We start from the raw sequence: 27653 nt of genomic DNA on the forward strand, positions 1-27653 counted from the left end.
TTCCCCAGCTGCACAACTGAATTTGCTGAGAAGCTGGAGCAAAGAACAGCATCTCTGCTGCATTTGTTGCTGATGATGCAGTTTAATTAGAGCCCATCATTAGAGATTTCTGAACAACTGTCATGAAGAAGGTGACCAGGGGCTTAGAGAAATTTGCAGCTCGGCAGAGGAACTCAGTAACTAGATGCTGAGAAGGGGCTGTTCATACATGGCAGACAAAAGGGTCCTTTATGCAAAAGTAGCTTGTTAGCTTTTTGTTTTTAAGCTGTAGCATGTCTAAGCGATCGGGGTGTCACTCACTAACAAACTGGCCAGTCCCTCTGGAATAGATATTCTTGGTGGTGATTTAGAAGGTGCATTTATACAGTAGTCTCTAACTTCATTACTACACCGTTTCCTTGGATACTGAACATTTTGCATATAATTACGAGAGGGATGTTAACAATGCTTGATGATTCTAATGGTTTTAATAAAGTTTTTCATATGACTTGGTTAGAGATTCTCTTTTTCTTTTTTTTTTCCCCTTTAATTTTCTGTGTCAGAGAGGAAAAACAAAAGGGAAGTGATTTTTGTCAGCTAATTTGCACAATTTCTTTTGAGCCAAGAACAGGTTTTATTTCATAAAGTGTGGAAATCCTGCATGCTATTTGTGGAATTATGTCACTGAATGGGTTGTAAATAGGAGTGGAAGTGCTACTATTCATCGCAACATCAAATTCACACTGTTTGCGAACAATCTTACAATAGTAGAGAAAAAGCTGTTTAAATGCTGGGCAGTAAACAAAATTTGTTATGGGTGTGAAAGCATTTAAATACTTCATGTGTCTATTTAAGACTTGGGTATTTTGATAGTGTTCAGTATGTTTCCTGAAGGTACTTTCTGCTCTTTACACACCATCTTGGTTGCCTCAACTCCTGCTGTTGTTTGACAAACAGTTTGAGCTGCCATGGACATGGAAAGGATCCCTCCCTCCTGCCCCAGGCACCAGTTCCCATCTCCCTCCCTCCCTTTTGTTCACAGGCATATTTGTGCTAGGGCAGCTCAATCCCCAGTGAGAACAAAATCAACCAAAAATACTGAGAAAGAAAAGAAGGAAAGAAAGAAAAAAAAAGAGGGGGGGTGTAGGTTTGAGCCCGGGACAGCCTCTTTGCTGGCCATGGTGGCTTATCCTGCCATAAAGTGATCACCAAGCTGTTGCATGAAGTGGCTGTGCCTGACCATGCTGTAGCTCTTTGGCTTTGTTGCAGCATGTCCACAGCTCTCACTGAGAAGTTGGTAGGAGCATCAGGCTGTGATGCTTGGGCTCATACGGTGAGGTATGGGGATGCACGGCACGTCATGGCCCGTTGCTGATCCTGCAGCCCTGTCTGTTACCTCCATGGCATGCAGCATGCCTGCTTGTTCCATTCGCTGCAAGGGGTGCATTTGTACACACTGGGGGCCATCTGATTGGGAGCAATATTTTTGCACGTGTTTTTTTTTCTTTTTAAATAAATAGTTAATGCTTTTGTGTGCTCTGAGACTTCATTGGACATTGGGATACCCGCTAAAAACACAGCAGCAAGGATTTAAACTCTTAAATTACTGCAGCTGTCACAGGATGTGTAGCTACGTGAGGTACGAGGGCAGCTGAGCAGCAAAATGGGCTCTCAGAGTGTGTGTCTACACCCCACTCACACCCCAACTGTGCTCACTCCCTGAAACCGTTTTTTAAGTTTGAACTGTGTTTTTTTTAGTCCTAAAGGAACTACTTTATGTTCCTCTGGATACTTTTTTCTTCAGAGAGACAATATATTGTGTAGCTCATTTAATAAAATAAAGTCATTTCCCCAAAAGCCACAGAATGCAGGATGTAATGCAGCAGCGTAGGAACATCATTGCTAGCGATGCAGGTGAGACCGCTCCTTTGCAGTGCACTGAGTTGCATTGCAGCCCTCACACTGGCTTTCGTATGTCAAAAGCTACTGAGAGCTTTTTCTTATAAAAGTGGTACAGAAATACATTATAGCCACAGACTTCTTATCCATAATAGTTTTACAAAAGAGCCATGCTTCCTTTGCACCCTTTTGTATGGATTCGCAATTTTCTTGGGTTGTTTGGGGTTTTTTTGTAAGCTCATGTGTTGCTATTTCACAGAATCACAAGGTTGGAAAAGACCTTTAAGATCATCAAGTCTCAGCCGTTCCTGTCCTATGCTAAACCATATCCCTAAGTACCTCATCTACCCTTTTTTTAAACACATCCAGAGATGGTGACTCAACCCCCTCCCTGGGCAGCCTGTTCCACATCCTGACAACTCTTTCAGTGAAGAACATTTTTCTAACACCTAATCTGACCCTGCCCTGGCGCAGCTTTGTGCCATTTCCCCTTGTCCTATCTCCTGTCACCTGGCTGAAGAGACCATTGCACACCTCTCTACAACCTCCCTTCAGGTAGTTGTAGATGGTGATAAGTCCTCCCCTCAGCCTCCTCTTCTCCAGGCTGAACATCTCCAGATCCTCATATGATTTTCCCTCCAGCCCCTTCACCAGCCTGGTTGCCCTTATCTGCACTTGCTCGAGGACCTCAATGTCCTTCTTATGGTGAGAAGCCCAGAACTGGACACAGTACTCAAGGTGTGGTCTCACCAATGCCAAGTACAGGGGCACAATCACTTCCCTAGACCTACTGGCCACACTATTTTTGATACAAGCCAAGATGCCATTGGCCTTCTTGGCCACCTGAGCACAGTGCTGGCTCATATTCAATAAGTCATCATTTCATAACTCTTACTTTTTTTGCTCTATACTTTCATCTTAAAAACAGAGAGGAAACACATAGTGCAGCTTCAGATCAGGCAAAGATGCTCCTGATTGCTTTGATCTTTGACCTGATGTTCTCTGACAGAAGTTGGGTTTTGTTTTAACCTTTCTTGAGGTTTGGAGGGGTCGGATTGAAATGGCAGTGGCCTATCAGTCACTGCATAGAGGAGCCTGAGGAGAAACAGCCGTATGCAAGCAGTGCCTTCCTACATGAAACTTAATTTTCAATTGACCTTTTTAATTCAGCAGGAATGAGCCTCACTGATCATGAGATAACAGTTATTATTTAGACTGGAGGTGAGAAGTTTTCTCCATCTCTTGCCAGAGGAAAAAATGAGGGAAAAAGAGGAGTATGTGCCTGGGAGGCGCGTGGTGTGAGTTTGCTTCTGTGGGATGCTCTAAGAGGGATGTGCCTTTGCCTAGGGCATGGCACCTTTGGCACGGGGTGAGAACAGCAAAGCAGCTCAGCAAAGCCCCACCTGGATTTTGGTGGCACAGATAGGGATGTTGCTTGGGGGTTGGACATGATGGTCTCTGGAGGTCCCTTCCAACCCTTATAATTCTGTGATTCTGTGGGATGATATAGGGTTGCTGACTCTATTTCTTCTCCTGGTGCACAAGGAGAAAACACGGAGCCAGAGGCTGGCTGTGTTTCAGGGACGTGGATCAGCAGGTCGGGGAGATGTGCTCCATTCCTTAGCACACACTGCCTTGGACGTTTAGTGTCACAGACTGCAAGATGTCCACCTTGCTAACAAGTTTGCTGCTTGTCAAAGGATGTAAGGGACGGGGTGACTTCCATGAGGAGGATTTATCTGCTGGGGCTGCGATGAGTTGGTGTGGCACTGCTGTAGCGTGGACTCCCAGCAGGAGGGGAGAAGACCAGGCTGAGGAGGCTGGCAGCAAGCTAGGGTGAGACGTGATGAATGCATGGTCAGAGGGACAAGGCCTGACCCTGTCTCATGTGCTTGGGTGATTTACCCCAGCCAGCGCTTGGTGGGCATGTGGCATTTGCTTTCTGTCCAGGCTACAAGAGAAAAGATTTGCAACTTGACCTTGGGTTGCAGATGGTGCTGACTCCAGGAGACCGAATGGAGAAGGGTGAAGCATTGAGAGATGTGCCTCTTCTTCCTAGGAGCTGCCATCTTCAGCAATGTAACAGGGTCATGACGCTTGCTGTTGTTGTTATTGTTATTACTTGCTGTTGTTACTGCATTATTATTATTACTATTATTACTACTACTACTACTATTGCCCCTGCCTTACTGGTCTCCATTTTGTGATCAGTGTCTCCAGTTAACTTTCCAAGATCTAGACCTAATATTGAAGACTGAACCCAAACTCCTGACTTGTGAATAAATGTTGAGTTTTGAAGGATAACTGCTGTGATGGTGATGAGAAACATAACTGTTTGGCTCTCCATTTTGGAAATTCAGGCTGGTAATGCTAATGAGCATGGCTTTGATGGGAAACCACCTTGCCTCAGTAAAAGCTGTCAGAAGGAGTACGTGGAGGGGTCTTGTGGTGTTTATGCCTGTTTTCTGATCTGGAAATGGGCTGAGTGTGGGCACTAACCCATCCTTCACATACAGATGAAAGGCAGGGAACTCGAGGGTGCTGTTAGGGCAGGTATAGGTGCTTTGCAGTCAAAGATCTTGCTCTTCTCAGTGATGCCCAGTGATAGGGCAAGGGTAGTGGGTGCAAGCTGGAGCATAGGAAGTTCCATGTGAATGTAAGGAGGAACTTTTTCACTGTGAGGGTGACGGAGCCCTGGGACAGGCTGCTCAGAGAGGTTGTGGAGTCTCCTTCTCTGGAGACATTCAAACCCACCTGGATGTGTTCCTGTGTGATTTAGTCTAAGTGATCCTGCTCTGGCAGGGGGATTGGACTAGATGATCATTTGAGGTCCCTTCCAACTCCTAACATTCTGTGATTCTGTGACAGCCAGTGGATGGGGGTACTTCAGGGATGTCCAGTGCCCGTAGGGATTGCAGAGAGTCCACAGCAGTGTGTTGTGGAGCAGGTACTGCTTCCCAGCACGGTGGGTGGTGAGTCTTGCCATGCAGCTTCAGCTGCTGGCCTTGTTCAAAAGGCCTTTTGTGGAGACAGGGCAGAGCGTAGCTCTCCATGGCTGATTTTGCTGGTTTTCCATAGAATTGTTAAGGTTGGAAAAAACCTCTAGTCCAACCTTCCCCCTACCACCCATATTACTCACTAAACCATGTCCATAAGTACCTCATCCAACCTTTCTATGCTGGACTCCTGTGGATATCTGCGGGAACATGCTTCTCCCAAGGGAAGCGGGGTGCTGTGTTAGGGAAAGAAAAAGCACAACTTTTTCTGTTTTAATTTTGTCTGATTTGGACATAAGAAACTGGGTCATAAATGCCGTGATCCTCTTCCTGAGGTTCTGCCTTTAACGCCAGGCATTTTAAGGGCACTTTTCCAAGGTGATTACCAAAACTCTCAATATGCTGATTGCCATGAAGATATTTTGAACAGATCCTGTGCAGTGGTGTCTGTCATTCTCCGGGACATAAATAACCACTGGACTGTAGATGACTGTGTGGGTAACGGACGGCTTATGGGTAACCTCTTTTCTGGCACAGGAATAATGGGTTGTTTGTTCCTCCAGTTGAAATCCTGATGTGTTTTGATGTTTCTGATTTACATTTTTAGCACTGTTCCTGATACTGTTCAGTGTTCTGGGAATGGGCTTTAAAGTTAGTGTTTATTTTGGAGTACTGGTTTTCCAGCAAACAAATATGTGATTAGCAATTAATGGTTTTGCTATAAATAAACAAAAGCAAGCAGTTCAGCTTTAAATAGTGATCTCTGCTCTGTGGAGCTTTTAATTGGGCTGTGCCTGCAAAGTTGAACCTTTCCAAACACGCAACAGGCTTTGAGGGACTCCCAGCTGCGGCGACTGAACTGGCCGAGTTGGAAAGCTGAAGCCGTAGCGGTTGGAGTTAATGTTTGGTTAGCTAAAAAGTGGTTGTCATCTCAAATATCTCAGTGTGAGCTGGCCACTGGAGGGGGCGCAGACGCGTGCATATTTCAAGTGTGGGTGACTGGTTCGAATTTGGATGCGGTGGGAGTTTCAGCAGACAGAAAATTTCCAGCGCTGTGCCGTTCCCTCCGTGGCTGCTCGCTGGGGAGCAGATGCCTGGCGGAGGTAGGACTGTATTGGGGGACCAGTGGTGCAGCCAGCACAGGTCTGTCTATCTGAGTGCCACCAGCACTCCCTCCTGTGTGTCATGATAGCCCCTGAAAAATAATTGGATTCAGCACCTTGGATGGATTCAGGTATTTCTAGTGCAGATAGTGGATCCAAGGTCAGCTTTGATGGAAACCATTCTTTCTTGAAGTGATTTGGCATTAACGTGTGGGCTGGAAAGAAAACTTGGGGTTTTCTGTCCTAACTTTGTTCAGTTTATGGCTGACTGTCTATTTTTCCCACACCATGTGGATTCCACTTATCTATGAGAAACTGTGATGTATTTTTCCCGATGTATCCATGTGTTGCTTCTTACTTGGGCAGGAGAACTGATTTCCATGGCCTGAGCTGGATGCAATATTTAAAAGTGTTGGCAGGAGCCCTTTCTCCAAATGTTGCCTGTTTGAACCAACTGCAGCCTTCCTGATTTTTTGCACAGGAAGATTTAGAAAGCAGAAACTGTATTTATCAGTGATCGTTTCTCTTTGGGTTATTTTTCTCTGAGCTTAGGGTAGGTCCAAATTTTCAGAGGCTACTTCTTCAGGGGGTTAATGGGAGGCAGTTTTTTGGGAGTTGTCTCGAACTCCAAGGTGGTCACTCTGCAGTGTCTGGAAGTGTCCCACTCTTCAGATATTTATAAACATTGATCAGATCCCCTCTCAGTCTTTTTTTCTCAAGGCCGAGCAGCCACCATTCATTCAGCCTTTCCTTGCAGGGGAGATGCTTCAGGCCCTCAATCGATTATCTTCATAAGCCCTCTGCTGGACTCTTTCCAGGAGAGTGGAATTGTAGAATGGTTTGGGTTGGAAGGGACCTTCAGTGACCATCTAGTCCGACCAGACAGTCTTTTTCCCCAGACTGCATTGTATTTTGTGGGTTTTTTTATATAGGGCTTTTGTATATTCATTCATGTTTTTTTTTCTCTTTGCTGTATACAAAGGTCTGGACCATTTGAGCCGCTTTACCTCTGCCTGAGAGAGATATATGGTATTTTTTCCTCTGGGAGTAACAGCTTACCCCAGTCCTTACACCTACATACCTATTATGGCCCTGGAAACAGTAGTCGTAAATCTCATGGACTTCTTTCTTACTATAAGCTATAACCAAATAGTTTATACAAGCTTGTGCAAGCTGTCAGTAGGAGTATGTGCAGTATCCCGAACACAGAGCAGACCCACAGCGTCCAGCAGCGCCTGGGACTGGCAGGAATGAGTTTGCAGGAAAACAGTTGTGGAAGAGCATCTGGTCACGGAGTGAGAACTGAGCCTTGCATGAGAAGGGTGGAAGATGCTTTTACTGCTACGGGGTCACCGTGTTAGCATCAGTGGATCTCATTAGTGCTTGTTCCATTCCTGCGTTTCACTGGGCACTGTGAAAAGCAGAGACTGGATGGATCTAGGCTTCTGTACAAAAGGCTCTCTGGTCTTGATTGCATTTGTTACTTGCATTATAGTAAGGGTTTATAGTAAGGATTTATAGTAAGGGCTTATAGTAAGGACTTGCAAAGAGCCCAGTCAAATCACCGCTCACGTCCCAGTGTACATGGAGGGAAGAGGCTGCGTCCTGAGCCCATGCACCTGACGTTTAGGGCTGTGGCTTGGTAAAGAATTGGCTGTTTTGGAAGGATCCAAATTAATGTGTAGTGAAGGAAGAGCCAAGGAAAGCCCCAGTGACACGAGTGGGACTCTGGGACTCTCCAATCCTGGATTTTTTTGCATTGACATAGTACCTAGAAAGAGGTTTCAAACCAGAGCTCTTTGAAGAGGACAGGAGGAGATATATGAGATAAACGTAAGAGAAAAAAAAAAAAGCAAAATAAGCAAGAAATAAGCAAATAGCCCCCATGAAAATAACTGGCTCATTTTGAAGCTGCCTCAAAGCTTCCCTATTTTATAGTGATTAAGAAGCAGGAGCCTGGGGGAACTGGAGTTTCATAAAGCCTGAAAACTGGCTATCAGCCTTTTGTTTCCCTGGGGGCAGACCACCAAAGGACAAGCTCAGACCCCTTGTAAGGTAGGTCTGGGGATTTCCCTTTTGACAGATTTCACACGGCGGCAAATTATTCCTCCCCTTTCTCCCCCCTACCATTTCCCCAAGCCACATTACGAGGGGGAAGGGAGAGTCAGACATCCCCTTTGCACCCGCTCCTTGGGAAGACAAACGATGCCTGGCTGCTGCTCTCAAGTGGGAGCATTTGCTGATGAACCGATACTTGGCAAAAAAAAATTGGTGGTGGATGGAAAAATCCCCAGCACCTGCTAGCAAAACAAAGTTATTCATAACATGTGGCTGGGTGGCTGAATCTCCACTTCCTAAGGCCGGCCTGGAATTACACTTGGTACACACTGAGCTGCCATTCTCCTGCGTGAAATTAGATGTGGGCAGCGGGAGGATTTGCAGCTCTAAGAAAGGTCAGGATTTATAGCACTGTCTCTTGCAAGGGCTTACTGTGCAGAAATGGTCATTTTGTCTTCATCTGCGCTTTTTTGGGATAAACACATCATGATATATACATGGAAAATCATATCTTTGTGTTCACTGGGGAGGTTTCTTCTGCTGGGGAAGAAGATGGGGAGCCCTCCCCCCGCCCCGCCCTGATTTGCTTGGCTCTTCTGGGCAAATCCTATGAGGAGCAGCTGAGGAAGCTGGGGGTGTTTAGCCTGGAGAAGGTGAGGCTGAGGGGAGACATTATCACTGCCTACAACTACCTGAAAGGAGCTTGTAGAGAGGTGGGAGATGGTCTCTTCAGCCAGGTGACAGGAGATAGGACAAGGGGAAATGGCACAAAGCTGCACCAGGGCAGGTTCAAATTAAATATAAGGAAAAAAAAAATTCACTGAAAGAGTTGTCAGGGCCTGGAACAGGCTGGCCAGGGAGGGGGTTGAGTCACCATCCCTGGATGTGTTTAAAAAAGGGTAGATGAGGTACTCAGGGATATGGTTTAGCATAGGACAGGAGTGGTTGGACTCGATCTTAAAGGTCTTTTCCAACCTTGTGATTCTGTGCCCCTAAGGTCGGCAGGTATAGGGCTGTTGCTGGGGCTGTCCTGGCTCGTGTCCAACTATTTGGAAGCTGGCACCAGCAGTCTGAGGAACAGCAGCCCCACCCTATGGTGCTACCATTGTCCCCAGTACCTGCATCCCCCAGGCCACTGTAAGGAACCCTCCAAAGTACATCTAGGGGATGCCCCAAAAGGGACACTCCCAGGGCTCTCTTCTGAAAATGTGGTACCCTAACAATGGCACTGCTTTGTCTTGGGAGTAGGAACCTGGATATCAAGGTCCTTGAAAGAGCGATGCATCAACTAACACTTGATCCATCTAGGCTTTCTGAAGCATGGCTGACCAGCAGCCCTGTGCCCCAGGACTACATCTACCAGCACACAGCAGAGAACCTCTTTGCTGCTGTCCCAGCCTGCAGGAACACTGTCCCTGGGCCCTCACCCTCACAGTCCCCACCACCCCCTCTGTTGGGATGCCCCATACCCATTCCTGGAGTCCAGGGTGAGCAGGGAGGAAGAGATAGGAAAAGAGCAGTAGAGAGAGGTGGGACAGGACGATGGAGGTTCAGGGGAGGGATGGGAGCAGGGCAGAAGTCTCAAACAGAATACAGGTGGGCGCATGGAGTGCTTTGCAAGGACAGAAGTTTAGAAGGGAATGGAGATTTGCAGCCTTTGGCTGGGAACCTTGCTCTGTTCCCAGGGTTGGGCTAGCCTGGCAATGGTGGCACTTGGTGGGACGAGTCCCACGCCTGCAAGTGCTGGGATGGAGGCTCTCTGCTGTTCAGGAGGGGTAGGCAGAGCAGGCAAGGCAGACGTTTTGTGCTGTGTAGAAGGGAGAGGTGTGATGGTACAGCCTGTAGAGCCTGGGAGGACGGAGCGGTAGGTTGAGAGCCTCTGTGTGAGGCTTCGGGGCATGGAAAACAAAGCTGATGTTGCTGTGGGTGTCTGCTATGCATCACCCAGTGGGGATGCCAGCACCAAGGAGTTACTCTGTAGGCCATGCTGAGACATGTCTGGATGAGAAGGCCTTGTCCCTAGGGGAGATTTGGGCTTTCCTGACTTCATCAGCTGGGACTAGCATGCTGCTGTAAGCAGCAGGCCTGGGAGATTCCTGAAGGTAGGGGGAGAGAACTTGTTTTGTCCCCAGCAGTCAGGGGGCCGACTAGAAAGATGTCCTCCTAGCCTGGTGAGCTGTGAATGGAGAAGGACTGATGGGATGGTCTTGGTCACAGTGGTCACGAAAAGGTTGTGAGTAAAATGGTTTGTGTGATGAGAAGAGCGAGTAGCAGGCCTGGATTTCCAGAGAGCAAACGTTAGGCTGGGCTGAGAGGCACTTAGCAGAGTGTCCTGGGAATCTGCGTTGGGCGAGGGCTTAGCGCTGAGCCCCATCTCTGCTGGTGGGGATGCTGGTCCTGTTTGAGATGAAGATGTCGCAGGCCTTGTTGTGGTGTGTGTCTGCCCGTCCCTCGGCCCCCAAGGTGTGTCGTGACATGACGCATCCTGTCCTGGCTCCCCTGCTAAAAGGCTTCTGCTGCTAGGGAAGGAGATGGGGGAGACTCCCCCCTGTGCTGCTGTTGCCAGCCGTGCTGGTGGTGACTTGTCCCTGGGGGTGGCTCAGTGACCTTCATGGCTCGCTGGCTGCAATCTGGGGCTCGGTGGGGCTTTTGTAACCCTTGGGTGCTATGTCACAGTACCTCCTGCTCTCCCTCCCCCTCCCAAACAGGGAGAGATCGGTTCACAGCAAAGAGCTTTTAATGGCAATGAACAAGAGAGAAAAATGTCCCATGAAAGAGACTCTAGGATCCCTAACCAAAACCACACCGCCCACCTCCAATGGTCCCCCAAACCACACTCCCCTTAGTTCCACCTCATGCCAGCTCTGGGTCTACTCCAGCCCAGCAGCTCCATACTGCTGGCAAGAGCCCTGCGCTTGCTGGGTGGATTTGGCAAGACGCTTCATCCCTGCTTCCTTCCCTGCATCTGTGAGGCAGTGTGCTGGGTTGGTGGCAGGTCCATCCCTGTATCCCCCAACAGGTCCTGGCACTCCATCCAGATGGGGTTCAGTTCTTGGCTGCTCAGGATAATGTCCGTGACCTCGGGGACACTGTAGTCAGCTGTGAGCAGCTCCTCGGGCAGTGAGAGTGAGGCGAAGTCGATGTGGGGGATGGTTGTGCCAGTGCTCCCAGGGCCTGCAGGCTGGAGGCTGTGGCTGGGACTGTCCTGGCTGGTGCCTGGTGCATCCAACAAGCAGCCAAAGACCCTCAGTGCCTCTTCGAGTGGAACCTCCTCTGGAAATGTAGAGTCTCCAGGGAGGTCCCCAAGGGCTTGGTTGTGGGAGGTCACCGAAGGGCTGGGGAGGTTGTTGCTGCCTGGGGGTGTGTTGTATCCCAGGTGTGCCTCCTGAGCAGTAGCCAGGCATTGGAATAAGGCACAGAGTATGTTTCCAGTCATCTATTTGGCTGCATCTGCCATTGTAAGCTAATGCCTGGTGACTGGCTCCACCTTTAGGGCTCAGGCCCTTGAGGGTCACAGTGGGCCTACAGATGTCTGAGGGGTTTGGCCTCTAAGAATGAGGCCTTCAGGCTAAGGTGTGAGGCTTTGGGCTCTAGGAGGGATGGGCTCAATGCTCCAAGTGACACTTTGGACCCTGCGGAGGAGAGGAACCTCTTGGTTCCTCTGCCCTTTGCCCCAGAGTGCCGTGCCTGGGACAGGATGCAGGACTTGAGGGCAGAGAAACTTCCCCTGGCTCCCAGGTGAGGCTGTGCCAGCCCAGAGCGGGCAGGAGATGGCTGCCTCTGCACACCAGAAGGAATAAACACTTGTATGCTTGGCAGAGTATGGGTGCCTTTTCATGCCCTGCCATGGCTCAGGACAGGGTAGGTCAGCTAAAGCTTCGTGCCTTTGCTACCCCTCTGGGATTTGGCTGTCCAGTGGGGCAGCTGGGACGTTGTTGCAAGAATGCCGTGGGTCAAGTGAGTGTTGCTGCCATGAGCTGCTGAAAAGAGAAGGGTTGTGCTTTTGCTCCATCTGACAGCCAAGAACCATGCAGCTGCTCTCTCAGTGGTGGGGGTGATGGGATTGGGATGTGGTGTGTGTGCAAAAACAAAGGCAAACCTCATGGCTCGGGATCAGGGCAGTTTACTGGGACAGCAGAGGGAGGGACAAATAACACTAACAGGACTTTACAGCAAAATACACAAAACGGTATCTCACCGAACCGCATAACTCAGCCTGTACAACTCAGAGCTGTCCCGAAGACAGGCCATCCCCAAACCACACATCCTTGAGCCGTGTGCTCTCTCCCCCAGCACCCATTTATGGTGAGCATGATGTCATTGGTGTGGAATACCCCTCTGGTTAGTTTGGGTCAGAGTATTTAATGCGAGCAAAAGTGGAAGGTGCTGGACTTGTACACTGTGTTACCATGCCACCTCTTTGGGTAGCTAGGAGGCGGCTATTTCTTTTTGTCTCTGCTCTAATTAGAGCTATTACTTTTCTTCAGCCTAACCACGTTAAACAGTACCAGGGATTTTTTTTTCTTTTTTTTTTTCTTGAGTAGCTCCTGCCCAAACGTTTTAAAATCAAGCAAAAGTAATCACAACCTTTCTCTTCACTTGAAACCATAACATTTTTTTGACAAGAAGTGCCTTTAAAGAAATGCCTTTTAATTTACGGTGGGTTGCTTTGTACTTTGTTTCTGTAACCTATCGCATTACATTTCCTGTGCCTTGAGTATGTATGTATTATGAGCTCTTAAAAACAAATATCCCAAAAGAAAGGAATTCAGTAAATGAATAAAACATTCTTGGGTAGCCAAAGTGGCAGTTTAATAGCTCATCCATTGGGACTTTCAAATAATATAATGATGATGGCCATATAAATATATGGATAGATGAATAACTTCAATGAGGAGCTTGTTACAACTCTGCATACCACATCAGAAATGCAATCAAACTCTGAAAGTGCTGCCTGATGTGAAGGTCCAATTTTTCCAGTGCCAACCCTGAAATTATACCTAAAATTTCAGAAACTGTGTGTTTGTGTATACATATGTATGCACAACTAAAACATGCTTTCACAAACACACACATACATGCACACGTCCCTAAGCTCTAGGAGGAACTGAATGCTTCAGGACTGATCCTGACTGCACTGAACCACTAAAACTTTGTAGACTATTGACGGGACTGGATTTACAATAGTGTATTTGGAATTGGGTTTTATCACTGGCTTTCTCTCAAAGAATAGATACGTGGAATGGGAGCATAAGGTTGTTATGTTATATTGCCTAGGATGTACCCAACTTTTTCATTAGATTGACTTAATCACAGAGCTTTGTAACTATCTGCTTTGCTGCTTGCCTGCTACAGCAGGGACTGTAGCCTTGGGTATGGCTAATCTGAAGGTAAAGTTTTAAATAATTTTTGCTGGTAGCAATGAATTTCTCGGGAACATGGATTTCAGGTTATGGTAGACCCGGAAACCCAATGTTCGTTTCATGGTCATGAATGACAGAGAGAAACCCGCTCAGGCTGAACTATGATGTAGACAGGAGAAACTAGACCACCAAATGAGATGTAAATAGGATAATACGATTGGTTTCATTACTCCAGAGAGACCTATTTCTGGGAAGCTGCTGAGCTGCGTTGAAATAAAGTCTGGGTGCTCATATGAAATGTAACATCAATCTCCATTGTAAGCCAGCAAAAATTCACTTTCTCTTAGCAGTGGGGAGAGGCTGGTATTGCAATGTAGACGGAGGATGCTGAAGTGCTCTTGGCAAAAGGCAGCAATACAGTGATTTGTCTGTTGAGTATTTTAATAATGCCACATCACAGAAGAGGCACGGCTCTTCATTTTGTTATGAGCTGGGTGTCTCATTAGAATTTCTCATTCCCCTTGGCTGGCTTTTGCTCTGCAGCATACTGGATATTGGTTGCATTTTCTACTTGAGAGCATCATCTCCCACGCTAGGCTGAAGCAGCAGCTTTTAGTGGCAGTACTCAAAGTGATCACATAAAGCCCCATGAAAATAAGGGACTTTGATATTTTCACACCAGCGGATTAAGTTGATGAATGTTTGCTGTGCTGAAAAATAAGGTGCAGCTGCTCTGATCTTTTAGCTGACTGAAATGACAACAACAATAAAAAAATTATTTCCTATCTGAAGTAGAAAAATGCCATCTGGGATTCCTGGGGATCAGCCTGGGCATGGGGAGAGCATGGGGAGACATGGTCCCTCACGTACACAAAGCCTATTAGAGAATTGTGCATATTTGATGTGTAAACTCTATAGGATGAGATATTAAAAGTAGGACTTGGATGATACATGTACAACAATGGAGAGGGCATATTCCAAAAAGGAGCTGCCACATGTTATTCTGTGGGGATTTTTCTGTTACAGAGGAATGCAGGTTCAGAGATACAATCTTTTTCTTTTCTTTTTAAATAGTTCTCTTTTTTGTTGCTGCTGGTGGTGGTATAATAGAAAAGAAAATAAGGGGACAAAGAGGAGTGTGCATGTGCATTTCACTGCATGTGGAAATAAGTGTATTGAAAGATGAGTGCCTTGACAAACACTTGGGAGAATTGATCAAATTGATTAATGTGTTAGGCAATGGGATATAGACTGTGGGATCAGGAAGTTAAGTGTTTCGTGTGAACATTATAACATCAGTGCAATAAATTGATTGCTGTTAGTACTTAAAACTGCAATAGTCCTTCACTTATATTGGAAGTGATAACTAACATGAATTCTTATTCCAAAACTTGTATCCAATTTATAAATTTCCTAGGGGATGATGAAATCACGCTGGAAATTTAAATTAACCCCTGTCATTATCGACAACTTTTCTTAGCCTTTTCCACTCTGTATTGTAGCTTGGAGAAAACTGTGTTTTCAAGCAGCTTTTAAATGACAATGAGAACAATGTATATGTGCAGTGGGTCTTTCAATAATTGCCTTTTAAAATTGATTTGTATGACGTTCATGAGTAGCAGTCAATGTACTCTGTAACAAAGAAGCTTATTCACATTGCCTCACTGTAAGCACCTGCCTAGTTTCCTCAAGGCTCTCCTCCTCTCCTTTCAGTGGGAAGTGATAAGCAGGACCTGGCTCCCAGCTTCTGCAACACTCTCCAGCAACCTTCAGTCAGGGTCCCTGTTTAACCCCCCAGTTTAGTTTGCTGAAGCGAGGCACTGGGGGTGTTCCACAACAGGATGATATGGTGGAACTCCAAATCTTCCCCAAATGGCTGCCTGTTAATCGTATTTGAATAGTTACATCTATAGTGACCCTTTTGAAATCAATGGAAAGGCTCTCAATGCGTTAGGGTGGCTGGAGTGGAACAGACAGGATTTAGACACACTGATGGCAATGGTGCCATGTGGCTTGTAGCCAAATTCTGCTTGGGACTGATGAAGTGATATGTGGTATAAGCCAGAATTCCCTCTGTCTGAACAGGGATGCGTTTATACTCTTGCTGGTTGAGGTGTCCCTCGAAGGGGCAGGTTGGGGGGGGTAGTAGGCAGTAGGTTGGAAGGGGTCTTCAACTTCTTTAGGTTGGGGAGGCAGTAGTACCCAGCAAATGGAAGACTTGTGGGGCACACAAGTTCATCAGTGGCCTTGTTTAGGGTAAGATACCCAGTGCATTTGGTGGTATTAGTTACTGTAACTACAGATGGTACATATGCAAGAGTAAAGTCCTGTGGGCTTTCCTAGCTGAGCTTTTTCCTACCCTGAGTCTTCACCTGGTAGCTTGACTGAGCAGTTTTATCTTCTTCATGGGATTTTGTCAGTTCTCAGTATCTGGGAATGTGTTAATTCTTCCTTAATTTTTATCTTTCTGAAGATACCTGATTAAAGTAATGGCTGGGTAGTGATATTTATGTACTATTTGTTCTTGGTGACTCAAATTTCATCAACCATGTGATCTTTCTTGGCATAATAAAACTGATAATGTTTGACTGTCACGGTGCTATATAATGAAAATCATAGGCTCATGGAGCCATAGAATCACCGAATGGTTTGGGTTGGAAGGGAAATCAAAGCCCATCTTGTTCTAACCCCCTGCCATGGGCAGGGATATCTTCTAACTAGACCAGGTTGCCCAAAGCCCCATCCAACCTGGCCTTGAACACTGCCAGGGATCCAGGGGCAGCCACAGCTTCTCTGGGCAAAATCCTGTCTCTTTTCCAAACATTGTGACTAAAATCACATTCTCCAATATGCTCTGAAAACAAATAAATTTAGGCTTAGTTAGAGCTACTGGTAAAATAAAGCAATTTCTGTATGTGGTTCATCCTCTTATATACACTTAATGAAACGTGTGTGTCTGATTTTAGCTTTTTTCAATATGATTATTATTCTGGGCTGTGTGCGTGTCAGTAAGGTGTGGTAGTGTCTCATAGGAGTTTTTCATGTTAAAAAAAGTATATAAACCTATGTGTGTGTATATATGTCTATAAGTTATGTGCATATACGTTCACACACATGCATACTAAATACTCTCACGTATGTAAAAATATATCCCAAACTGGTGCTTGTGTCTGTGTGTGTATGTGCATGCATTTACAGTGTTCCCCCTTTCTGCTTTGTTCAATATACAGGGAGTAGTTTTTGGATATATTTGTGTTTTGATTGGAAATATGGTAAGCTATTTTGACATGACACTTCACAGTACAGTTTTTATCTCTTGGTCAACTATATCCTGTTTTCTTTGTCACAGGGTGAAAGAATGATGTGATGGAGGTGAATATGGGCCGCTGGTCAGGCTCACGGCCACCTCCAACATGCCTTGCCCTTCTGGTTGTCAAGTTCCTGGCGTCTGTTTGCCAGGTGGCTCATGGGACCACCCCGCTTGGCTTTCACTTTACACATTCCAGTTACAATGCTACGGTGTATGAGAATTCTGCGGCCAGGACCTATGTCAACAGTCAAACGAGGATGGGCATTACCCTGACTGACCTTTCGTGGGATATCAAGTACAGGATAGTGTCTGGCGATGACGAGGGCTTTTTTAAAGCAGAGGAAATCATCATTGCTGACTTTTGCTTCCTAAGAATAAGGACTAAAGGTGGCAATTCTGCTATATTGAATAGAGAAATCCAGGACAACTATTTATTGATGGTGAAAGGGTCTGTCAGAGGAGAGGACTTGGAAGCATGGACAAAAGTGAACATCCAGGTTTTGGATATGAATGACTTAAGACCTTTGTTTTCACCAACCACGTACTCTGTCACAATAGCAGAAAGCACACCTTTAAGGACTAGCATTGCACAGGTGACTGCGACAGATGCGGACATTGGGTCCAATGGTGAATTTTATTATTACTTCAAAAACAAAGTTGATCTCTTCTCAGTTCATCCTACAAGTGGTGTTATCTCCTTAAGTGGCCGGTTAAACTATGATGAGAAAAACAGATACGATCTTGAGATTTTGGCTGTGGACCGTGGGATGAAGCTTTATGGAAACAATGGCGTAAGCAGTACTGCCAAGCTTTATGTTCACATTGAACGTATAAATGAACATGCCCCAATGATAAATGTAGTAACCCATATTCCTTTCCCATCAGACAAAGAGCCTACCTATGCAGTTGTTAACATTGATGACCTAGATGAAGGAGCCAATGGAGAAATAGAGTCTGTTTCTATTGTAGCTGGAGATCCGCTAGAACAGTTCTTTCTGACTAAAGAAGGTAAATGGATGAACGAGTACAAAATCAAAGAAAGGAAGCCTATTGATTGGGACAGCTTCCCATATGGTTATAACCTGACTCTCCAAGCCAAGGACAAAGGATCTCCTCAGAAATTTTCTGCAGTCAAACTGGTCCACATTGCTAGTCCCAAGAAAGAAAGTGTCCCCTTGAAGTTTGAAAAGGAAGCATATGATGTTTCGATAAGTGAGTTTTCACCTCCTGGTGTAGTGGTTGCAGTAGTTAAGCTGATGCCAGAGCCACAAGGTGTGGAATATAGAATATCTCCAAGTGAGGAAGCTGAGTACTTTAAGATCAATCCCAACACAGGCCTTATTACTACTGCTCGTTCTTTGAAAATTGTTGAGAAGGACCTCTATGAATTAGAAGTATGTACGAACAAAGGTAGTGATTTAAAAGCACACGTAACTGTCAGGTTAGAAGATGCCAATGATCACACTCCGGAGTTCCAGCAGTCCTCCTACAGCTCATTTGTCAACGAAAGCATCCCAGTGGGGTCTAGTGTTTTGGCAGTTTCAGCAGTCGATAAAGATATGGGAGAAAACGGATACATAACATACAGCATTGCCAGTTTGAACTCACTCCCATTTACAATAAACCAGTTTACAGGTGTCATCAGCACATCTGAAGAGCTGGATTTTGAGTCTTCGCCAGAAAGCTACAGGTTCATTGTGAGAGCTTCTGACTGGGGCTCTCCCTACCGCCATGAAAGTGAGGTGAATGTCACCATATACATAGGCAATGTAAATGATAACAAGCCCCTCTTCGAAAAAGTGGCGTGTCAGGGGGTGATTTCATCTGATTTTCCTGTTGGTGGTCACATCACTGCTGTTTCTGCAATAGACATAGATGAGTTAGAGCTTGTGAAGTACAAAATAATCTCTGGAAACGAACTTGGCATTTTCTATTTAAATCCTGACTCTGGTGTTCTGCAGCTTAAAAAATCTCTAATTAATTCTGGCATAAAGAACAGTAATTTTGGCCTTAAGATAACGGCTACTGATGGAGAGAACTTTGCTGATGCTATGTTTGTTAATATTTCGGTAGTTCATGGGAAAGTGTCTTCAAAGACCTTTAGCTGTAGAGAAACTAGAGTTGCTCAGAAGCTGGCAGAAAAATTACTCAAAAAGGCAAAAGCAAATGTGAAGCTGAATTTGGAAGATGGTTTTCTTGATTTTTATTCAGTGAACAGGCAGGCACCTCATTTTGACAAGTCATTCCCTACTGATGTAAAGGTTTCAGAGGATCTGCCAGTTGGTGCCACCATCCTGAGAATAAAAGCTTATGATGCAGACTCAGGCTTTAATGGGAGAGTAGTTTATACCATTTCTGATGGTAATGTTGATAGTTGTTTCAACATTGACATGGAGACTGGAGTACTAAATGTTCTCATGCCCTTGGACCGTGAAAAAACAGAGCTCTATCTCCTTAATATTACAATTTATGATTTAGGTAATCCACAGAAATCTGCGTGGAGACTGTTGACTGTGACCGTGGAGGATGCAAATGATAACATGCCTATTTTTTTACAGGACAGTTACTCAGTTAATATTTTAGAAAGTACAAGTCTTGGTACAGAGATTATCCAGGTAGAAGCCAGAGATAAAGACCTAGGATCCAATGGTGAAGTGACTTATTCCGTACTGACAGACACTCAGCAATTTGCCATCAACAGCTCCACAGGAATGGTGTATGTGGCTGATCAACTAGACCGGGAATCAAAAGCAAACTATACACTGAAGATTGAGGCTAGGGACAAAGCAGAGAGTGGCCATCAGCAGTTTTCCGTTGTGCCTCTGAAAGTTTTTTTGGATGATGTCAATGATTGCTCTCCAGCCTTTATACCATCCAGCTACAGCGTGAAGGTCCTTGAGGACCTGCCAGTTGGCACTGTCATAGCGTGGTTGGAAACTCATGATCCAGATCTCGGCTTGGGAGGTCAAGTCCGTTATTCACTGGTGAACGATTACAATGGGCGGTTTGAGATAGACAAAGCGAGCGGTGCCATCCGCTTGAACAAAGAGCTTGATTACGAGAAACAGCAGTTCTACAACCTGACTGTGCGTGCGAAGGACAAGGGGCGACCGGTTTCTCTCTCTTCGGTTTCTTTTGTGGAAGTTGAAGTGGTGGATGTTAATGAAAATCTCTATACCCCCTATTTTCCTGACTTTGCTGTCATTGGATCTGTAAAGGAAAACTCCCGCATCGGTACAAGTGTTTTACAAGTTGTTGCTCGAGATGAGGACTCTGGAAGGGACGGAGAGATCCAGTATTCCATCAGAGATGGCAGCGGCCTGGGGAGATTCAGCATAGATGAAGAAACTGGTGAGTTTTGTTTCTAATTTCCGTTTCCTTTTATAGAGGTTTTTGCAAAAGTAAAGCTTAGGCATAATTATTTTCTACTCTTAACAAGAAATATAAAGCAAGATAAAATTATAAATAGGGATTTTCCAGGCACAGCAATTACATGATTTAATTACCTGGTTACATTCATCACTCTCTGGGTGTGAAATAATACACATTCCTTTTCAGCAGCTATGTGATGACTCCATTTAGAAAGCGGTGATAGTTACGGAATTACTTGCTTCCAGTCACTGTATTATCTGTTGATCATTGTAAATTACTCAGGTCACCTCCACAGAGTCAGAACACTCATGACCTTGAACGCGGTGTAAAACCCAATGAAAGGAAATAAGGAGCATGAAACAAGAATTATTTCATCCTAAAAACTATTTGTGGTCTTGTTCTTATTGCTGGTGGGAGTAATTTTTCATGGGAGTTAGCTGCCTGGAATGATGTGTCATTCTGTGTAATACGCTTTCTTGTAGCACCGTGCCCATCAGTGTTGGAAACCTTGTGTAATGGTAGAAATACAGGGAAAGGTGTGAACTGTAGACCGGCCGTGCCAGCTTTCCCTCGAGGCAGCAGGGTACAAACATCGGTGTTAGAAACAGTATTAACAGAGTGACAGTTTTCGAGAGGTTTAACTTCACTACTGCACTGCCCTACTGGAAAATGAGGAAGATGCTAAGTATAAAAGGCTAGACAGCAAAACACTTAACAAACTGGCTGTTTAAATATCTGATAGCTTTTGGGAGTGATGATGCAGCTGTGGTACTAGAAGTAGTGAGGAAATTAAACAATATTAGTCAACAGTTTCAAAAATTATATTAAATGTGTTAGGTCTGTGGGCTTACTGTGATTTAAGCAGACTTTGTATGTCTTTTTCTAAAGCTTTTAATTGAGAATGTGGTATTAAAACATAAGATTAAAATGTATGTTTTGGCAAAATCAAACTGTTTTAATCAAATGTCAACTTTCTCAACTGAACATTATGAAAAACAGACGACATTACAAATGCTGTGGATCATGTCTGAGCATAAGCAGTGAAAAATATTTTTATTCTATTTGTGCTATAGTCTCTCTGCTGCAGCTGTGCACAGATGACACAGTCAAAACCTCGTGTCCAGAAACATCAAACTTGAATGTCAAAAGTCAAGAGGGAGCCTACTCTAATTTCCAGAACTGTTAAGAACTGGCATATCCTACTGTGCTAATAGCAGTTGAAGGCATTTGGGCAATATTATTTAGGCTGTTGAACATGAATTTCAATTTTAAGCTCCTGCATTTGAAAATTTTAGCCCACCTGCTTATTCAGTAGCATCGATTTCAGCTAAGTAGGTTCACAGATTCACAGAATTGTAGGGGTTGGAAATGATCTCAAGAGATCATCAAGTCCAACCCCCACTGCCAAAGCAGGTTCTCTAGGACAGGTCGCACAGATTGGCATCCAGATGGGTCTTGAATATCTCCAGAGAAGGAGACTCCACAACCTGCCTGGGCAGCCTGTCCCAGGGCTCTGTCACCCTCACTGTGAAGAAGTTCTTCTGCATGCTCCAACTTGAAGCCATTGCCCCTTGTTCTGTCCCCACAGACCACTGAAAAGAGGCTGGCCATTTCTCCCTGTGTCCCACACTTGAGATATTTATAAACATTGATCAGATCCCCTCTCAGTCTTCTCAAGGCTGAACATCCCCAGTTCATTCAGCCTTTGCTTGTAGGGGAGATGCTACAGGCCCTTAATCATCCTTGTATCCCTCCACTGGACTCTTTCCAGGTTCTTTATAAAGTGATGGGAGACTGATCCAAGTGCTGCAGCATTGGTCTGAAAAACTAAAGATTCAACATTTATGGAACTCAAAGGAATTGTTAGGGAGAATAAATTAGGGCATATTGCTCATTGATAAATCAACCAGGGGGTTTACCCTGTGTCTGGACTAGTAGGGGTGATAGCCTATATTAGTAAGTTGGGGTCCCTCTTCTGTAAAGCATTAACATTTTACACCAGTCAGAATTGTACTCAATATTCCACAGTAAACATACTTTATTTCGTTTCACAATTGAACTCTAGTTGGGCAAAAAATAACCCACACCCCAAACTTTATAAGTCGAATATATTTGTTCTTCACTCTTTCATAAGTATTTTCATGCAGATGAACCAACCCTGTCACTTGCCCTGTTTCACTGAACCATTTCAGAAGACACTTCATAATACAGCAGAATAAAACACTCTCTTGGATTCTTTTAATACCTGTTTCCCTCAATTTTTTAGTACAACTTAAGCCTTCTTGAAACCAGGGCTATGTGGAGAGCAGGGCTTGGGGTTTCAGGAGTTACTCCGAGTTGTGCTGTTGTAACCTGAGTGCAGAATTTGACCTGCTGTGTCAAATAGGACACAACATTAAAACTGTGCTATTGAACTGGTGGCAATTTAAATGCTGCTGAATGATGAATCAGCTTTCTAGCTGTAGGAAAGAGCTCCAGTCACATATTGAATTAATTCACAAAGAGATAGCTGTTTATTTACTTTCAGTGCAGTTAATTTGTCACTTCTAAACTGACCAGTGCTATTGGCTTATGCACTGTCTCTCCTGAAATTTGTGAAGGTAAGCAGGAGTGTGAAGTACAACAAATCAATATTTTGGGCTGCTGCCTTAATGAAAAGAAGGCTGCATTATCCATTATAATCATTAGGATATAAACTGGGCCAAATTCATTCAGATATGTGAGCAGGCTGTACTCCAAGCAAGTCTGCTTTCAGCAAAATTCTGCTCCAGTGCATTATTTGTATTCTGTGATGTTCCATCTTAATGGTCTCACCCCATGTGCTGTGGTGTGCCTTTGCTCCTCGAGGCACATTGATCCTGAGGAGGGGAAGCACTGCAGAGATACCTGAGGAGGAGTTGGCCTGCATGGTGGATCCACACTGCACCATGCTGCCATGCACCTGTTGGCGTGGTGGCTTTGTTCTTGTCCCACTGTAGATGTATACAGGTGCATACAGGTATGGACAGGCACATCTAACCTCACCAAACTTGACCTGGCTTGTGGTGTGGGTGCCACAACAGGCTGTTGTCCACAGTGCTTCATGGTCAGCGATCTTGAGACTCTCCTCCATGTTGGCCAATATGGATCTCTCTACACAGGGTATGTGTGCAAATCTTGGTGCTGTTGCAGTGTGGTTGGGCAGAGCCTGGGATTTCCTTCTCACAGGGCTGCTCTTTGCCTTGTGTCGCAGAGAATCAATCAGTTTTGAGGATTACTGTTGTTGTGTTAAGCATTCTCCGTAAAATACTGTAGTTTGTATGTGACAGTAACCAGAAGCACAGTGAGCGTTTGCCAGTTAGAGGTATTTGCTGAGGTGAGATCTGACATGCGTTTGGTCCCACAGCCTAGTCAATCACTTCCAAATTTGTTTCGAAGGGCTTACCCACCTGTTCCAGAAGGCAGAGCCAGCGCAAATTTGCAAGTCCATGCAAGCTCTCCTGAAGCAGAAGTCAGCAGTTCCTGACCTTCTCTAACTTCATCCCTGGTATCCCACTAGTGCTGTAGCCAACAGACGAAAAGTCTTCTGGATTTACAACTCCGCTTATGATTCATAGCTAATAAAAAAGGTTTAAGACCTTTTAGAGGTTAAAAAGAATACTTTTTTTTCAATAGAGGACTTCTATTTGTTGATTCAAGCCTCAGGGGACTCATTTTGTCACCAGCCTAGGTGTCTAGTTAAAACTCACTGCTTTTCTATCTTCATTGGTCTAAGTATTGACTGTTGGTAGAAATGTCTCAAGATCGCCATTTACAGCACTGAGGGACTCATGATGTGTTCCTGCCATTTATGGATTCTCTTCCTTCTGTCACCTGTTCAGAACTGCCTTTTAATTTTTTGTGTCCCTCTCATTCTCTTGGACTCCTAAGATGTTATTTATAGGATGAAACATCTACAAGCAGAACTAGTCACTGCAAGTTTTCCTGTAGTCAACAGAGAAATGGACAATTGAGAAACATGATTCATTTTACCCTGGAGTAAAAACATGAAATAAGTTGGATGAATCATGCTCTAAAAATGTACTTTTGTGCTGAACTCTGAAAGGTCCTTGTATGACTACCTCAGAGGTAGAAGTCTACACTAGACTTCTTGCTTTGGTCATATGTAACTCATACCTCTTAACTGCAAACCAGCTGTAAACAAGAATATATGCTGTCATGTTCACTTGCTAGATCCTATGTGTAGATGCCTCTCTACCAGTTTGATGATTTTAGGCTAATTTCAAGGAAATGTCTTTCAATATGAAACCTGCACATAAATCTACTTCTAAAAATAAGAACTGGAAAAAAGCTTCTTAAAGAGTATCAGAAGTGAGAGTTGCGCAGCTAATATTTTATAGTTCTTCCTTTTCTGAGAATACAGTGCTGGATAGGAGCATCCCACCTTCTTTTCCATCTGTAGAAACTCATGAAGATCTGATGCTTTGACCTTACTTGCTGAAGTAGGTGTTACCTTCCCCTTTAGGCAATTCAGGAGCTATGAAGAAGCTCATGCTATTTCTTTATCTTGAGTATCGCTTCCTGACTGGTATATTTCTCTGAACTCCTCACCAGTCTGCTAATTGCAGTTCCTTAGAAGAGAATTGTTGTCCTGGTTTCGGACATCCGCTGCTACAAAAGAAATTAACTCCATCCTGACTGAAACCAGGACAATTGTGTTAAAAACCTCTCTATTTCCAGATTGTCATAACACAAAATGAACAGAGATCTGTCAGAGATTTTTGTGGGAAGGCAGCGCTCTCTGAGTTTTCATTGTAGTGGTAGCTCTAATAGATAAAACTGATCTTCTGGAAATGGTATCTGTCAAAGAATCTGTACTGCCTTCATAAACCCCTGGATTTTCTCAGCTCTGTTATGTACACCCTCAAAGTACAGATACCACAGCAAAATGGTGTATTTTTTGCTGTCTCAGGAGCTGGTGGTGACTACAGCAAATGGGTATGGGTTTGTGATGCCACCTACCTTGTGTGACTAACAGTCATCTAGCAATGCCTCTTTTTGGGTGCTCTGGGGACTTGGACAACTAGTGAGACATCCTGACTTCTCAAAAGGTTGAGTTAGATGAGATCAGTCCTAATCTAAATGCTGACGTCTTCCTTCTCATTTTTTAAATGATTTGTGGTTCAGCCAAACACCATTTTTTGACTCAAGCTTCACTTTCTAGTCTAGCATGTGTTTCTACTCTGTGCACAGTTGATGTAACAGCCTGGCACTTGAAGAGTTTCTATATTTACCGCTACACTACCAGTGCATCTACTAGTAATAGATAATTAACAACATGAGTTTCAGAGGAGCAGAGACACTAGACATGCTCAACATACTCTGCTGCAGAGACTTTTTGTAGGCTTGACCAGAGATAGTGCAGCAGTGCCCTGGTGTGCAAGGAATGCCCAGCATTACTGCATAGGTGGGAACACTGAAGCAGTGTCTTTTGAATCTCAAGTCTCACTGAGACAGAACACAGAGATAAAATAGTGGTGTTAATGAAATGCTTAGGGTATCATTGATGTTCTTGCAAAGCCCATAAGCATGGACTCAAGCAATGCTTTCAAAACTTAATAACCTCATTTCCTAAGGTTATTCAAGAGTCTGAATCCCCTGATTTTCATAGGAGCTTTAAATTTAGGCATCAGCCGGCACTAATTCCCACCCCTGTAGAGGCCCCCTGTTAAGAACACAGAGTTAGAGATGACCTTGTTAACTTGTTATCTTTAGGTGTTCTCAGCCCTGAAATTCAAACGAAGACGGGAAGCCTGTCTTTCACAGTGCTGAAATCTTAAAGATACCATTAAATGGAGGTGGAGTGCAAATTATTCCAGACTCCACAGATTTATTTATGGTGCCGAGGATAGCAGTCAGATCTTCTGTTTTGATACCTTTTAAGGTACCTTAATAAGTGATAGAAATTCCTGACAACTGTGGCTAGAGTCTAAAAAGAAGCCAATCGGTGTTGGAAAACCCTAATCATGTCTTCAAATGATTAATAATGGGAACGAGAAACACCAGATGATATAGTTTATAATAAACCAGACCTGCCTGGTGTATCTGTCTGGCAGGAGGGAATAAATTCATTGCTGCAGACTCTTTGCATCTTGTTGCTGTCTTTTAAAATAGTTTTCAGTTATTGTGTATGCAAGTTGAAGTGTACTTTCATTTATTACAATTTGAGTGCTCTGATAAATATTTATGTGAGACCATTCCTAGAATTTTCTTGAAAGGAAATCAAGGAGAAATAAAAATGGTTTGTGATACGGGATTTCATTTTTTTTCCCCTTGGCCACTTAATTTCATGAAAGCTTGTAGGAGCTGGTGGGTAAATCTGGGCAGGCCCACTTGTGGAACTGAAACCATTGCAGAGTTTTGAGGCATTTGTATTACACATGTTCTTTATTTTCATGGTGAGTATAGGCAAATTTCATTGCCCAGAGCCAGTGTTTTGGAGCCACTTAATTATCCCAGGCTTCTAAAACCAGGTTTCAAAGACACACTGGGCCATATGCTGAGGGAAGTGCCAGTGGGTGTTGCTGGGAAGTGGCTCAGGAGAGGGGGATGCTTCTGGGGGAGGCACTTGCAGCCACCGCTCGTGATTGGAGATTGTTGGTCCTCAGCCTAGCCTCGATGGCTCTCCTGAGCATCCTCTCTGGGAAGGACCATGCCAGACAGATCACAGAGCACAGTCCTGGCCAAAATCTGGTCTGTCATCTTGTATCTGTGTCAGGCATGAATAAAGCATTCCTGAGAGCAGTGGTTTCTGAGTGTGCAGTACTGCACTATCAGCATTCTGTGAGTTATCACTGGCAGCTTTTAGTCTTGCAAGCTTTCCTTCATTTATGTTTTCCAATTTTAGGAAAGTAATTGTTAACATTTTTCTTTTTCTCGAAAACTATTTGTGGTGGAAAACTAAGGGGTTTTTTATAAACTTTGTGTCTGTGTGTTTATAATTGCCCTGTCATTTGTAGCTGTAAATTAATAAAGGAACGAGGTTTGTCTTGGTTTCACTGGAGTGAATTTGTTTAAGGTTTTATTTAATAATATGAACCCTAAAGCAAGGCATCAGTTTTCAAAAATATTTACGTTAAAGGGCCCTTAGTGTCATTCTGACATACTTTGAAAGTTTCCCGAGTGAGGCCAGTCATGCAGGATTCTTCCATTCAAGCTGTTCAGCTCTCTTGGCTTTATACCCCATAAAACAGCTCATGATGTATAATTTTTATAGCCAGCTGTAATTTGCACCTTTTCTTCAGAAAAATATGTGGAGAATCTCTTTTATTATTCAGGATGCCCCCGATGGTGGGACAATCCCCGAGTAATTTATTTATTAATAAGAAATGCACAGTTTGCATTATCAGCCTTGAGATTTGTTTCCAAGGGTATTGTGTACTATGGTGTGTTCTGTTATTCTCTCCCTTAGCCAGAAGTGACACTTACAGTATCCTTTATATCCATTATATACATCACAGTATATTCATTATATACATCACAGTCCATTCAATTATCACAGGTGCTTCTGCAGAAAACTTATGCCCAAAAACGC

At 44.4% G+C, this 27653-nt stretch overlaps 1 protein-coding gene across 4 annotated transcripts in view; it reads left to right on the top strand.

Annotated features, from left to right (window-relative positions):
- Positions 1–16764: 16764 nt before the first annotated feature.
- Positions 16765–27653, top strand: part of FAT3 (FAT atypical cadherin 3) — a gene marked incomplete at both ends in the record, with an annotated part of 342641 nt that continues 331752 nt past the window's right edge. For all 4 annotated transcript variants that reach the window (XM_084265956.1, XM_084265958.1, XM_084265957.1 and 1 more), the window contains one exon: positions 16765–20059. In XM_084265956.1, the coding sequence (XP_084122082.1) occupies positions 16765–20059 (3295 nt within the window). The remainder of the gene's footprint in view (positions 20060–27653) is intronic.

Source organism: Gallinula chloropus (genome assembly GCF_964237585.1).
Source record: "Gallinula chloropus genome assembly, chromosome: 1".
Lineage (NCBI taxonomy): Eukaryota > Metazoa > Chordata > Aves > Gruiformes > Rallidae > Gallinula > Gallinula chloropus.